Source organism: Squalius cephalus (assembly GCF_949319135.1).
Source record: "Squalius cephalus genome assembly, chromosome: 15".
Taxonomy (NCBI): Eukaryota; Metazoa; Chordata; class Actinopteri; order Cypriniformes; family Leuciscidae; genus Squalius; species Squalius cephalus.
Window position 1 is genome coordinate 36,828,220 of NC_137136.1, and position 16,270 is coordinate 36,844,489.

Here is a 16,270-nt window from a genome sequence, read left to right on the forward strand (position 1 = left end):
GTGTGTGTGTGTGTGTGAGAGAGAGAGAGAGAGTGTATGTGTGTCTCCAGGCGCAGGTCCTTCAGGTTTGGAGTGTGTGTGTGTGTGTGTGTGTGAGAGAGTGTATGTGTGTCTCCAGGCGCAGGTCCTTCAGGTTTGGAGTGTGTGTGTGTGTGTGTGAGAGAGTGTATGTGTGTCTTGGACCACAGGACTTGGAAACACAACACACTGAACGCTCAGGTCGGTATTGCAAAGTTTTATCAATTTAAAAGTCCATTTTCATGTACCTTGAGAAAATTCTTGCCACAATTCACATAACATGTTGATTTTTGGCTTTAGTTCTTTTAGGGATCTTTTTCCTCGGGTGCAAAATCCCTCCGCATCCCGATCCCGAATCCACACGTGGAACATCTCTGAACCTGAGCTGTGACAAACACCTCCAAAGAAAAACTGGCTTATTTCTGAAAAGGTATATAAGCTTTATACTGGTCATATATATATAATATCTTACTGAGTCAAGTAAAATGTACAGGTATAACAACACACACACACACACACACACACACACACATATCAGTGTATGAACACTGGGCTGGATGAATACAGTACACTTTTCTTTAAAGCTATAACAGTCACATTTGAGTCCCCGACTTACAAAATTAACAACAAATACATAAATAGTTTCCCTTTCAATCAAGAAATTGTGTGTTAAATACTGGCTGACCCAATAAATGGATAATACTATTGTTTATGTTTGCCATATAGCCCTGATGTAACTCCAGTTCAGGTCCTTTATTTTGAAGCTTCAGGAATGAGTTAATTCCAGCGGTAAGGCACTTCAGTGGTGAAAAACAAATCCTGGGAGCGAGTGATGGAGGAGCCGGGCCAGGGCACAGTTTATGACTATCTGAGTCCTGTACAGTCCATAGACTGTATAACAATATGTTCGTAGTGTGCGCGACGTCACCCGTAGTGTTTCTGAAGCCCAAAGTGGGCGGAGCCGGCCGTCGCCATCTTGGCAGCATCACTCCCGGATAAACGAAAATGTGCAGCGAGGCGGATTAGCTGAGGTGACGTTACGCTAACAGACAAACGGCTAGTAGTGACATCAGCGGCAACCCACCTGTCAATCAAGTGGCCACGCCCTTAATTATGCAGAACTTTAAGGCTTCATTTTATTTAAACGAATGAGTTGTAAAATAATTCACCCCCCTCACGGTCGTCATGAAGGGCTACATTAACTATATAGACCAAAACCACTTTTAGCACCAGACTGTGAACATGTTTATTTCTGCTGTAAAGTTGGGCATTTTAACATGGAGGTCTATGGGACTGAGTCTCTTCTGCAGCCGGTCTCTAGTGGCCAGTCCATGAACTGCAGTTTAACTCACTTCAGTGTGATTCAAGAGAGAGAACGGAAGGTTGCCGCTTGTACAGTCCTGTTTGCCCAGTTCTCGTCTCCCCTGTGTGTTTGGATCTCTTGTACAGGTCACGTGGGTCATCATGGCCCGGGGCAGGTTGTGTGTTTAACGCAGTGTCCCTGAAACAGGACCAGGTTGGCAGGACAGTGGCAGCCGGCCACACAGGGTCTGTGACACGGGCCAACCTCGTTCCAGTTGTGGCAGGTTTTAGTGCAGCCGGGTCCACATGTGTCATAAACCGCACCGTTTTTGCAGTGTGTGCCTACAGCAGAAAAAAGAAATGAACACTAGTCAAATATGAAGAACAGATACAGCTCTAAAAAAGGTAAAAAAAAAAAAAAACAAATTTTTTTTTTTTTATCTGGGTGCTAAGGGTGTTGCTCAGTGATACACAGATCTGCACGGTGAAGCAGTCATAGCTGTGCGTTGACATAAATAAAGCCCAGATATGAGGACCACTTTTTGATGCTGCTGCACAAATAAAGTCATAATATCCCTGTAGCAGAGATAGACAAGTGGTGCTGGGGAGGAGGAGGGTTTCAGAGGAACTCGTTCTACAGGATCAGCTACAGTTCATTTCTGCTCATTCACAGGAACTGTTGCTCCTTAGGGTTAAAGAGCCCATATTCTGCCCTTTAACAATAGCCGCTTTCCGACCAGAGGAACCTTTTCACAGTTCCTAGAACTATTGGCTAAAGTACCCGTATGTTCCTGCGGTGCGAACACGCCAACTAGGAACGACTTTAGTTCTAGGAACTCCATTTGGAGGAACTAATTTAGCTCCTACTTCAGAGTAGGGTCTAAACCAGCACTATAGGAACTACCCGTGACGTTGTCTACGCTGATTGACTGAATGCACGCGGAACACCAGCACCCGCCATTTTTAATACAGCTATATGTAAACACACAGATTATAGCCTATATATTTACTCCAGAAACTAACTATACAAACATGGAAAACAGTGATATGGGTCTCTAAACCTTTATGCTGAAGAGAAAATCCAATACAACTTTGAGGGGACCAAGCCAAACATGATTATGTATTTCTGCTCAGCTAGCAACACTGGACATCAACCACACGGCATAGGCTAATACATTTTTTCATATACTGTGTACTTTCTATAACAATTCTATTTTAGAACAAGTTAAACGTTACAGTACTGTTAGACAGATCGCTAACTAATGGTCCGTCGCTCCGTCAAAATAAAAGTCGCCGTGGTTGCGTCACTCCCTTACCCCTCCTACCAGTTCCTATGGCCACTTGGCCAGTGCGAACGCAAACAGCAAAACCGAGTTTGGGGGAGAGTAGTTCATAGAACTGTTTAGAAGTGGACAGTTCCTATAACTAAGTTCCTGTAACTACTTGGTTGGAAAGCGGCTAAAGTCTTGTAGTTTTCAGGCTCTACTAGAACAGGTTTTCCTGCTTGAATGTTGATTATTCTCCTCATATTCTCCATTGTTGCGGCTCCTCTCTTCCCAGTCTGTCAGTAACGCTCTGTTTACTTCCTGTCTCTATAAAGCCCCTCCTTCTGAAAATCACACTGTGCTCTGATTGGTCGGCTGGAGCAGTGTGTTGTGATTGGTCGAGCGCTTCGAGTGTGTTTGGGAAATGTCCCACCCCTTACCATAACCGCCAGTTTAACACACTACTAACTAACTCACCCAGGCCCCGCCCCTTTATTCTGCACATTAATTATTATAATGAGGAATATTGTGACATGTTCATTCCCGGAAGAAACTCAAGACTACAATGGAGGCGTTTCAGGAGTTCAGGAACACTGACTCTGATATAGAGAAGAGCTGGAGCTTCTTCATGATCACACAGCAACATTACACACTAAAGATCGATGTAAAAAAGCTTGAGCTCTTTAATGTCACTCTAGACTTCAGGATCAGGGACATCCACTTTCATTCAATCACAAAACATTTAGAATGTAAGGAGAGGAATGGTTAGTACACAAAACATGTTCTGTGTTTTTTCACAATTTCCTAAATATAGGCAATTAACCTGTTGTATTGAAAATAAATGTATATATAAATAAATGTGTCAGGTGTGACTCACTGATGCAGGCGAGCTCCGGTCTCCAGTGCACACGGATGCCCTCTCTCTCACACGCTCGGCTGTATGCTATGAACGACTCGCAGAAACAGTTCTTATGCACTGGACACTCACACATGTCCGTGACACATGACCTAAAGAGAGGAAGACATGGGGAGAGACAGTGAGAAAGCAGAATGAGTTTTAGTAGTTAATCTCACCGACTTCTTCAGAGTTAGCATTGAAAAAGTGCGTAATATATGCACCACCAGCATCACCAAAATGTAATACCAAAAATAATAAACCATACTTTTTCCTCCTTCAACGTCCATCAACCATTCAATGGAAAACAAATGGTCCTTCCCTATACTCATGCTATAATAATTTGCCTATATTACTATATTTTCCCTCAGACAGTCAAATCTGATAGTGACCTCACTTTTTCTATTGTTGCTCTGTAAAGGTGAAGTATGTCGTTTCTGCGGCACTAGTGGCCCCTAGAGGAATTACAGAAATACAGCATATTTTGCAAACATCCCTTACTCTCCTCAAACATCACACACCCAGCTCTGACGGGTGCTTGTAAAGGCATGTCTCAGCAGGGGAAAGTGGGCTACTTTTAATAAAGCTCCAACATTATAGGAATACTTTTAGCTGGGTTGCAATGTGTGCCATGAGTAATTGAGTAGCAAACACTGTCTAGAGTGATCATGAGCATCTCGCTTATAATAAACCCATCCAATGTGTCTGCACTGGGCGCATTTATAGATGTGCCACAACTGTTGTAGCGTGTAACATCGCAATGTTCCATTCGCTTTGACGTGTTCATGACCCGTTTAATCTCCGAAGACCTAAATACAAAGAATTTTGCCTAGCGCTTCTGTAACTGAAGATGAATGAAGAAGCTTTTCCCATGTAGTGTGTCAATCATGATCCCACACCGACTAAACACCCTGTGGCTCCGCCCTGCTACAGTAGCCACACCTTAATCTCTCAGCCTGATACAGTAGCCACTCCCCAAACTCTCCTCCTGCTACAGTAGCCACTCCCCAAACTCTCCATCTGCTACAGTAGCCACTCCCAAAACTCTCCTCCTGCTACAGTAGCCACTCCCCAAACTCTCCTCCTGCTACAGTAGCCACACCCCAAACTCTGTCTGCTACAGTAGCCACTCCCAAAACTCTCCTCCTGCTACAGTAGCCACACCCCAAACTCTCCTCCTGCTACAGTAGCCACACCCCAAACTCTCAGCCTGCTACAGTAGCCACTCCCCAAACTCTCCTCCTGCTACAGTAGCCACACCCCAAACTCTGTCTGCTACAGTAGCCACTCCCAAAACTCTCCTCCTGCTACAGTAGCCACACCCCAAACTCTCCTCCTGCTACAGTAGCCACACCCCAAACTCTCCTCCTGCTACAGTAGCCACACCCCAAACTCTCCTCCTGCTACAGTAGCCACACCCCAAACTCTCCTCCTGCTACAGTAGCCACACCCCAAACTCTCCATCTGCTACAGTAGCCACTCCCCAAACTCTCCTCCTGCTACAGTAGCCACACCCCAAACTCTCCTCCTGCTACAGTAGCCACTCCCCAAACTCTCCTCCTGCTACAGTAGCCACACCGCAAACTCTCCTCCTGCTACAGTAGCCACACCCCAAACTCTCCTCCTGCTACAGTAGCCACTCCCCAAACTCTCCTCCTGCTACAGTAGCCACACCCCAAACTCTGTCTGCTACAGTAGCCACTCCCAAAACTCTCCTCCTGCTACAGTAGCCACACCCCAAACTCTCCTCCTGCTACAGTAGCCACACCCCAAACTCTCCTCCTGCTACAGTAGCCACACCCCAAACTCTCCTCCTGCTACAGTAGCCACACCCCAAACTCTCCTCCTGCTACAGTAGCCACACCCCAAACTCTCCATCTGCTACAGTAGCCACTCCCCAAACTCTCCTCCTGCTACAGTAGCCACACCCCAAACTCTCCTCCTGCTACAGTAGCCACTCCCCAAACTCTCCTCCTGCTACAGTAGCCACTCCCCAAACTCTCCTCCTGCTACAGTAGCCACTCCCCAAACTCTCCTCCTGCTACAGTAGCCACTCCCCAAACTCTCCTCCTGCTACAGTAGCCACACCCCAAACTCTCAGTCTGCTACAGTAGCCACTCCCCAAACTCTGTCTGTTACAGTAGCCACGCCCCGAACTCTCAGTCTGCTACAGTAGCCACTCCCCAAACTCTCAGTCTGCTACAGTAGCCACTCCCCAAACTCTGTCTGTTACAGTAGCCACGCCCCAAACTCTCAGTCTGCTACAGTAGCCACTCCCCAAACTCGCCTCCTGCTACAGTAGCCACTCCCCAAACTCTCCTCCTGCTACAGTAGCCACACCCCAAACTCTCCTCCTGCTACAGTAGCCACACCCCAAACTCTCAGTCTGCTACAGTAGCCACTCCCCAAACTCTCAGTCTGCTACAGTAGCCACTCCCCAAACTCGCCTCCTGCTACAGTAGCCACACCCCGAACTCTCCTCCTGCTACAGTAGCCACGCCCCGAACTCTCAGTCTGCTACAGTAGCCACTCCCCAAACTCTCCTCCTGCTACAGTAGCCACGCCCCAAACTCTCCTCCTGTTACAGTAGCCACTCCCCAAACTCTCCTCCTGCTACAGTAGCCACACCCCAAACTCTCCTCCTGCTACAGTAGCCACTCCCCAAACTCTCCTCCTGCTACAGTAGCCACTCCCCGAACTCTCCTCCTGCTACAGTAGCCACTCCCCAAACTCTCCTCCTGCTACAGTAGCCACACCCCAAACTCTCCTCCTGCTACAGTAGCCACTCCCCAAACTCTCCTCCTGCTACAGTAGCCACTCCCCGAACTCTCCTCCTGCTACAGTAGCCACACCCCAAACTCTCCATCTACTACAGTAGCCACACCCCAAACTCTCCTCCTGCTACAGTAGCCACACCCCAAACTCTCCATCTGCTACAGTAGCCACGCCCCAAACTCTCCTCCTGCTACAGTAGCCACACCCCAAACTCTGTCTGCTACAGTAGCCACACCCCAAACTCTCCAGTAGCCACTCCCCAAACTCTCCTCCTGCTACAGTAGCCACGCCCCAAACTCTGCTCCTGTTACAGAAGCCACACCCCAAACTCTCCTCCTGCTACAGTAGCCACACCCCAAACTCTCCTCCTGCTACAGTAGCCACGCCCCAAACTCTCCTCCTGCTACAGTAGCCACGCCCCAAACTCTCCTCCTGCTGCAGTAGCCACACCCCAAACTCTCCTCCTGCTACAGTAGCCACTCCCCAAACTCTCCTCCTGCTACAGTAGCCACACCACAAACTCTCCTCCTGCTACAGTAGCCACGCCCCAAACTCTGTCTGCTACAGTAGCCACTCCCCAAACTCTCCTCCTGCTACAGTAGCCACACCGCAAACTCTCCTCCTGCTACAGTAGCCACACCGCAAACTCTCCTCCTGCTACAGTAGCCACTCCCCAAACTCTCCTCCTGCTACAGTAGCCACACCCCAAACTCTCCTCCTGCTACAGTAGCCACACCCCAAACTCTCCATCTGCTACAGTAGCCACGCCCCAAACTCTCCTCCTGCTACAGTAGCCACACCCCAAACTCTGTCTGCTACAGTAGCCACACCCCAAACTCTCCAGTAGCCACACCCCAAACTCTCCTCCTGCTACAGTAGCCACACCCCAAACTCTCTATCTGCTACAGTAGCCACGCCCCAAACTCTCCTCCTGCTACAGTAGCCACACCCCAAACTCTGTCTGCTACAGTAGCCACACCCCAAACTCTCCAGTAGCCACTCCCCAAACTCTCCTCCTGCTACAGTAGCCACACCGCAAACTCTCCTCCTGCTACAGTAGCCACACCTCAAACTCTCCATCTGCTACAGTAGCCACGCCCCAAACTCTCCTCCTGCTACAGTAGCCACGCCCCAAACTCTCAGTCTGCTACAGTAGCCACGCCCCAAACTCTCCTCCTGTTACAGAAGCCACACCCCAAACTCTCCTCCTGCTACAGTAGCCACTCCCCAAACTCTCCTCCTGCTACAGTAGCCATGCCCCAAACTCTCCTCCTGCTACAGTAGCCACTCCCCAAACTCTCCTCCTGCTACAGTAGCCACTCCCCAAACTCTCCTCCTGCTACAGTAGCAGGTTGCAAAGTTTCCTCAGAGCCTTTAGTTTGATAATGATGACTGGGGAACTTACTTGTAGAAGGAGGTAAAGTCTACAGCAGAATGGCACTTCTGAAACTCCCAGGACTTGAGCTTTTGGCAGGTTCTGTGCGCGCGGAGCTTCACTTTGACTGAGCCAGGACAGAGGAATGACGTGGGCTTGCGGTTGGGAGCCTCACACACCTCGTTGTCCTCCACACGCCAGGACTCAGCAAACTCATCCACATCAAACTTAAATTGTCCGTCTCCTCCGAGCAAATCGTCTCGCCTGTGGCCGTTGTAGTTTCCACACAGCCCGCAGAGACGCTCCTTCAGATGCGGGGCCGCGACCACCTCCACCAGACTGTCCCCGTCCCACGAGATCTCCAGGCCTGGGGAAGAGTGAGGGAAAACACACATAATGCATTTGCCTATGTTTGAGATGTTGATGTGACAGGCTATCTAAAAACCACTTCAAACAATGTTTGGCTAAATCATTTACTTAAAGGTGCAGTGAGAGAGGGGAGGGCGTTGTGACGTTCGTCTGTTATAGGACAACTTAGTTTGAATAAATGAGCAGACACTGATGAGCTACTTGATCGCCTAAATTAAAAAAATTAAATTAATATTTGTGTAGTGTTCAATGTTGTTATCGATAAAGATACGCGGATGGGGTATTATTTCATCCGCAACCGCATCACAAAACTCATCATCCGCACCAACGTTTTTTGTCCAGATTTCAAAGCCGCACCCGCCCGCCATCCGCTGATTGTTGTGCGGTCTATGGACGATGCAATGCTCTGCTGATGCGAGCCGCAAGAAAGCCCTTGTCTGTTCTAGAAAGGATGCAGCAAATATATTTAATGCTAATATATGAGGCATAGGCCTACGCTGAGTTTCATTCATTTACGATGAGATGCGCTCTAGTTCACAATGCAATGCAAGTAAACGCGGCGCACCGGTGCCTCCATGTCACGGTTATTATATTATCTGCTATATTTGCTTTTTATTTATTAAATACATGCAATTGGTTGATGAAACATTTATAAAAATTAAGTTACATTTTGTACAAAACGAAATTCGCTTTAAAGAAAAGCTTTTAACAATGCAAGTGAACGTGGTGCGCTGGCGCCTCCATGTCACGGTTATTATATTGTCTGCTATATTTTTATTTATTAAATACATGCAATTGGTTGATGAAACATTTATTAATTTTAATTAATTTAGATACAATTTGTACAAAACGAAATTCGCTTTAAAGAAAGGCTTTATACAAAGCAAAACTTAATGAAGTGGTAAAAACCATCTTATGATCCTATCTTTTATTACAATTGTTTTTGAGCTAAAATGTAATACACATCATATAGGCTATATACACACTGTATATGTTTCTTTTATCAAACATGTTTGGGGCCAGTCAAGGGGTAATTAAACTGCACGATCAGTTATCGGTAATGATACGTTGTTTATTATTGCAAATGTTTATTGCTAATGTTTATTATTGCAAATGTTTTTCACTTGTTTAATAAATCTCATAATGATGGCACATCACTATATCAAAGTAATAGCTTTCTCAAATGATTGGCGGTCGGTCAGGGGGTACTTGGCAAAGAATCAAATACAGTTGGAAACGACGTAGACCATTAATAACACAGACTGTTAACAATTGTTTTCAATTAGTATTTAAACATTCTCTATGATACATTTTTTTTGTAAAAAATATTTTAATAACACAGTTTTGGCAGATATAGAGTTCTAATGACGGTGTTCAACTATAACCGTCGGTCTCACGGTTATATAATAACCGTCACACCCCTACTGAAAATGTCAAAAACTTTTAGCCTTTTATGTTCAAACTGGAGTCAGACAATGATGGAGAGACTCAAGAAGAAGTGACAACATGTGGAAGCAACAGGACATTTCTGAATGGTTAGTTGATGAATTTATGTATTCATATTCTGTCATGATAATCTATAAATGGCATTCCCGGGGGCGGGGTTTATGTAAATTCTAGGGTTGGAGATGTCACTAACCCGGGAGGAATGTGGTGTAGTCTCTACCAGCCGTTTGTTGTAGTCCTTAAACAGTGATTTCTGTAAAGCAAACATCTCCCTTTGCTGTGAACTTTGAGCGTCGCAACTTTGCAGATGTTGTTTATGCTCAAACAACAACATTACACACTAACTAAAGTTAGAAAAGTCAAATCATGATCAACCACCCCTTTAACTACACTGACACTATCAGGGTTAAGTTATGAGTTAAATGTTTTTTACGTTACGTTACGAACATTAAGGGAACATTCCACTGTATCATTCTGCAAACATTATGGGAGTGTTACTTTTTTCTGAAACAAGTAGTAACATTGAAAAAACATTAGACAAACGCCCAAAACATTTCAGAGAAAATGCTCTGTGAATGATGTATAAATAATGTTTTTGTCCTAATGTTTTGAGAACATTATTAAAGACCAGATAACTCCGAACGAATGTTCTATCAATGTCACTGGAAGAACGTTTGTTCATAATTCATAATTCATAACCTCGCCAGAATGTTCCCTGTCAGCTGGGACTGTTGTCTTCTGCTTAGAACTGAATTGGACTCGTTTCATAATTGATACATTTTGATACACTGACACTGTTATTGAAGTGCATTGAAACAACATTGAACCAAATTGAGCCGAATAACAGCACTAGATTCTAGCACTAGAACAGCACAACATCATTCACACTGTAGAGCTGCTTTACAGCTGAAACTGAATTATTTTCATAATTGAATAATTTTATTTTGCTTTTTGTTCATGTGAAGCTGCTTCTAAACAATCTGTATTGTATAAAGCGCTATAGAAATAAACTTGATACGCTGAATTGCTAATTGGAAGCTAGCATGAAGCTGCATTTTTATAGAATAATCACTTTAAATCAAACATGCTCTTTTGAAACAGAAAGGTGTGTTGAACTCTGACCCTCTGCTGTGTGACCTGTGCTAGGCTGGAACGAGTGATTTGAGCTGCTAGCACAAAGGTCATAAAGGCGAGAGAGAGTTAATGAAATCACAGTCCTGTTGCGAGTCCAAGGGTCAACACTGCGCAAGGCACCTAATCTTAAATTGCTTCATTCTTACACTGAAAATTCCTTTTCTTACTCAGTTTTTTCAGTAAAATTAGTAAATACTTTCGAATCAGCAGTGCACCTTAAAGGTGGTATCAGCGATTTCAGGCCCAAACATAAATGTTCACATTCATCTAATCTTACCTAACGATCCGCTAGCTGCCCGTCCCATAAGCATGCCGTCAAAAAACCACGTCTCTGTAGGCAGCCTAGGCTCTGAGATCTGCACACAAAAACAGTTGTTTTCACCCGGTTTAGCCAAACACTCAAAACCAAAATAAATAGTGTTCCAACCAATCACCGACAGGGGCGGGTGTTGTGAGGTTTTGCGCTCGTGCACGGCGCACGCGAAAACCTCACAACACCCGCCCCTGTCGGTGATTGGTTGGAACACTATTTATTTTGGTTTTGAGTGTTTGGCTAAACCGGGTGAAAACAACTGTTTTTGTGTGCAGATCTCAGAGCCTAGGCTGCCTACAGAGACGTGTTTTTTTGACGGCATGCTTATGGGACGGGCAGCTAGCGGATCGTTAGGTAAGATTAGATGAATGTGAACATTTATGTTTGGGCCTGAAATCGCTGATACCACCTTTAAACAGGACTCGACACAAATCAATTTTGGCCAGAATGTCATATAGTGACAGCTGGATATATAATTATGTCCCACTTCACCTGCATGCATACACTATAATTGCATAGGGAAATATATTTCAACTGCTTGATAGCTTGTATTGTTGCAAAATGTAAACTATATTATCGCCCAGCTCTAATGCAGTCACAATGCAACAAGCATCTGGTCCATCAATTAAATGATGGTTAAAGAGCCCATATTCTGCCCTTTAACAAAGTCTTGTAGTTTTCAGGCTCTACTAGAACAGGTTTTCCTGCTTGAATGTTGATTATTCTCCTCATATTCTCCATTGTTGCGGCTCCTCTCTTCCCAGTCTGTCAGTAACGCTCTGTTTACTTCCTGTTTCTATGAAGCCCCTCCTTCTGAAAAGCACACTGTGCTCTGATTGGTCGGCTGGAGCAGTGTGTTGTGATTGGTCGAGCGCTTCGAGTGTGTTTGGGAAATGTCCCGCCCCTTACCATAACCGCCAGTTTAACACACTACTAACTAACTCAACCAGGCCCCGCCCCTTTATTCTGCGCATGAATTATTATAATGAGGAATATTGTGACATGTTCATTCCCGGAAGAATCTCAAGACGACAATGGAAGCGTTTCAGGAGTTCAGAAACACTGACACTGATATAGAGAAGAATTGGAGCTTCTGCATGATCAAACATCAACATTAAAGAGAGATGAAGATGGGAAACAGCAGAATCCTCTTTAAATGGCACCTGGTCTCACCTGCGATGGTGGTGAGTTTGAGCAGGTACCCGTCCAGGTCGATGTGGACCCCGGTGCTGTGGAAGGGGAGAGCGATGCGCGTGCCGTTGTGGCGTACAGTCAGGTGCTGGTGGAGGCTGATGCTCAGGCCTGACGTGTGCAGCTCCACTGATGTGGTCCATGAGAAGGAGCGTGTGCGACGAGCATCGTTCTTCACCAGCACTGTGAAGCTGGCCGCCGGGGAGCAGTCTTTAGTGAGCACGTACTTACACCTGCCCTGGAAGTTAAAGGTGCGTCCGTCAAACGTGTTGTAGTGGGGGTCTCCGAACACGGTGCACACGCCTGGCTCTAGAGAGAGGGATGAGAGAGAGATAGAGAGAGGGATGGAGAAAGGGATGGAGAGAGGGATGAAGAGAGGGATGGAGAGAGGGATGGAGAGAAGGATGGAGAGAGGGATGGAGAGAGAGATGGAGATTGTGTTTGCTGGTGAAGTATTGACTTGGTATCAGGGTTAGTACAGATTCTATAAAATGAAATTCCAGGACTTTTCAAGGAGTATCAAGGACTACAATCAGCACTTATCAAACTAATTTTATTAGTTTTTTTTTATTCAAATAACATCTATATAGAACTGATGTTTCACTTCATCGAGCTCAATCCACTGACCAGCGCTGTCAGACATGGGAATCCCCTGAGCCATTGAAAGCATACTATGAAAAAGAAATCGCCTTCTTTATTCACAGTGATGTTTCCCCATGAATATATGATTGACCTGTCTTATATACTTATCATAAACTTAATATCATGCTCATAGCCATGCGAAATAGCTCTACATCTCAGACGGGCTGCAGCGATAATTGTGCGAAACAATTTTCGAATAAATGATCAATAATTTAAGCACTTTTCATGTACCTCTTCAAAAATATGGCTGTTTTCAAGGGTTTTCCAGGACTTAAATTTCAAAAGGTCAAATTCAAGCACCTTGTACGAACCCTGTGGTATATTAAATAAAGAATGCATATTTGTGTGCAAACAGAGGGCAAACATATAGCACTTTATAATTTTTAATTGAAAGATACACTGTTGAGCGTGTGACAGGTGTGCTGAACGCAGTGCTGAAGTGCCAACTAGTCTCTCCCTATGGAGGATCCCACTACCACTATACAGATAAGGCGTTGTCGGGAAAATTCGTTTCGCGTTCCTACCCCAAAGCAACAAAATAAAATAAAATTCTTTATCAAAATTTATAAGGAAAGACAAGTACTTTGTTTAGGCTTGGCTTGTAGGGAATCAGCGTTTCTCACAGGTTCGCGTTTAAAGTCTGTGTAGAGGGAATGGTGTCGTCTTAGCGGCCCCAAATTTAATAACAAATGATCGTTGCGACGGAAGCAAATCAATCAAAACTAACTTTAGATGGAAATAACTTAACTCTGCTATAAAGCCAAAACAATCTCTGTTACCTTAAATTATACGCTTATCTCTGTAAAGCTGCTTTGAAGCAATCTACATTGTTAAAAGCGCTATATAAATGAAGATGACTTGACTTGACAGGTGTAAAACAGAAAAACTGTAGTTCTAACCAAGAAAATGTGTCCTTTTATAAAAACTGCGTTTGATTGTTCAAAAGTGATTTTTAAGTCTTCTTCTGCACAGCAGGATGATTGTGTAAAGAAGTCCACTTACTGTCAGTGCAGACAGGACAGCAGCCAGTGCGATTCAGGATCTTATTCTGAAAGACAACACATTGTAAAGAGACAGACGTGCATAGAGAGACAGAGAAAATCAAACAGGTTGCGTATAACATTGTCCCTGTCAAGGAAGGTCTGTTCACTCGGCGGCCATATTTGCGATGACTTTACTAATCATCAATTGGCTCTTTTATTTAGAAGGCGGGACTTATTCCACAATATTGCACGTTTCTCCCAAGTAAATCAAGTGCACCGTCTTTCTATATATATATATATATATATATATATATATATATATATATATATATATATATATAAATATATAGAGAGTCTTTGGTTATAATATCCAGAACAAATCCACAGGAAATGTTGAGAGTAACTAGTCACAAAATAATGAGTTAGGCCTCTATCTGAATTGTAAATGAATTATGATTTATGTATGTACACTACTGTTTAGATTTTTTTATGTTTTTGAAAGAGGTTCATTACTATTGGTCACCCTTCATGTCTGTCTGTGAGTTTTACATACATCTAGCCAATGAAATGTATTTAAAAGCTTGTCTCGTAACTCCATTGGCTCCTCAGACTGTCAGTCAAACCTCATAACTCCGCCCACCTCTATAATGCATGAAGTGATTGCACACAGTTAAAGCGTCTCTGCTTGTTTGCAATGCAATGATAATAAAGAACTGCTTCTTTGAACAACTACAGCGTTTTCTTCACTCAAGAAACACTATCAATATCTAAAGGTTAATGTTTTATGTATTTGAGGAGCGGAGAAGATTATCTTAATCTAGCATTGGTCGTCGAGTCACAGCCAGTGTGTCTTTAAAAGTGGAGCTACAGTAAACTTTATAAGATGTAAGTTGATGAGAATGAACTCGATACACTCACTGCCTCAGACACTGTCGTTCTAATGACGTTCTCATAACTCCATCTGAGCTTGATCTAGGTAAAATATTAATAATATAATGACACGTGTGTGTCTGGTCATATATAAAGCCATGATATCAACTTTGACAACTTTAATTATTTCAAAATATATAGTGTTTTTTCCATTTCCTGAAAAGTTGCAGTTTTGTACATACGAGGTTTCTGCCTGACAGCGGTGATATACACTCACCTAAAGGATTATTAGGAACACCATACTAATACTGTGTTTGACCCCCTTTCGCCTTCAGAACTGCCTTAATTCTACGTGGCATTGATTCAACAAGGTGCTGAGAGCATTCTTTAGAAATGTTGGCCCATATTGATAGGATAGCATCTTGCAGTTGATGGAGATTTGTGGGATGCACATCCAGGGCACGAAGCTCCCGTTCCACCACATCCCAAAGATGCTCTATTGGGTTGAGATCTGGTGACTGTGGGGGCCATTTTAGTACAGTGAACTCATTGTCATGTTCAAGAAACCAATTTGAAATGATTGAGCTTTGTGACATGGTGCATTATCCTGCTGGAAGTAGCCATCAGAGGATGGGTACATGGTGGTCATAAAGGGATGGACATGGTCAGAAACAATGCTCAGGTAGGCCGTGGCATTTAAACGATGCCCAATTGGCACTAAGGGGCCTAAAGTGTGCCAAGAAAACATCCCCCACACCATTACACCACCACCACCAGCCTGCACAGTGGTAACAAGGCATGATGGATCCATGTTCTCATTCTGTTTACACCAAATTCTGACTCTACCATCTGAATGTCTCAACAGAAATCGAGACTCATCAGACCAGGCAACATTTTTCCAGTCTTCAACTGTCCAATTTTGGTGAACTCGTGCAAATTGTAGCCTCTTTTTAGTAGTAGTAGTAGTAGTAGTAGTAGTAGTAGTAGTAGTAGTAGTAGTAGTAGTAGTAGTAGTAGTAGTAGTAGCCTTTATTGTTACTTAGTCACAAGTACCAGCGAAATTAGCCATCAACCTGTCCATACAAACATACATACAATATGACAAGGGGGTAGACAGAACAGGAAGACAGAGTATTGAGGAAAAAAATACAGCATAACATGAGGTGAGGAGAAAAAAAGGCAACCCCCAGACTATGCTCCTGTAAGGAGTACAGTTTGGGAACAGTAAAAAAACACCTCAGCAACATTGGGACATAATCAGTACACAGCATGAACACACAAGACTTGCAACAGGGGAGGGGAGGGGAGGGGAGTGGGGGGTGGAGGTAACCCAGCACAGGCAAGCAGCCATCCGGTCATGCAGCCATTTTCGGCGCTGGTCACAGACCCGCCTGTCAGACTGGGGTTACAAAGCGTCGAAGGCGAGGGATGAGGGGTGGGGAGGGTGATTGCATATCTGTATATATGTAAGAGTTCGTATATGTGTAGGCCTAGAGAGGCGCTACGCCTGGCATCCTAATCTAGGTGCCTCAGTCCGCAGGATGTCATAGCGATACACAGCAGTTGCCATGGAGTCAACCTTGATCAGGTCCCAGACAGAGTCAACAATCAGCAGGTGTCAGTGGGGAGTGGGGGAAGGAACGCAAGAGCGTCTCGCTGCAGTGCTTTTCCGGGGGAGTTGTTGTTCCAGCA

The 16,270-nt window shown here is 44.5% G+C and overlaps 1 protein-coding gene across 1 annotated transcript in view; it reads right to left on the reverse strand.

The window, feature by feature from the left end:
* Positions 1-225: 225 nt before the first annotated feature.
* bmper (BMP binding endothelial regulator) overlaps positions 226-16,270 on the reverse strand; it is a 39,979-nt gene continuing 23,934 nt past the window's right edge. Inside the window, exons 10-14 of the mRNA XM_079895089.1 lie at positions 13,728-13,773; positions 12,066-12,392; positions 7,661-7,997; positions 3,463-3,593; positions 226-1,662 (exon numbers count right to left, since the gene is read on the reverse strand). Coding sequence (XP_079751215.1) covers positions 1,481-1,662; positions 3,463-3,593; positions 7,661-7,997; positions 12,066-12,392; positions 13,728-13,773 — 1,023 coding nt within the window. The 3' untranslated portion in view covers positions 226-1,480. The remainder of the gene's footprint in view (positions 1,663-3,462; positions 3,594-7,660; positions 7,998-12,065; positions 12,393-13,727; positions 13,774-16,270) is intronic.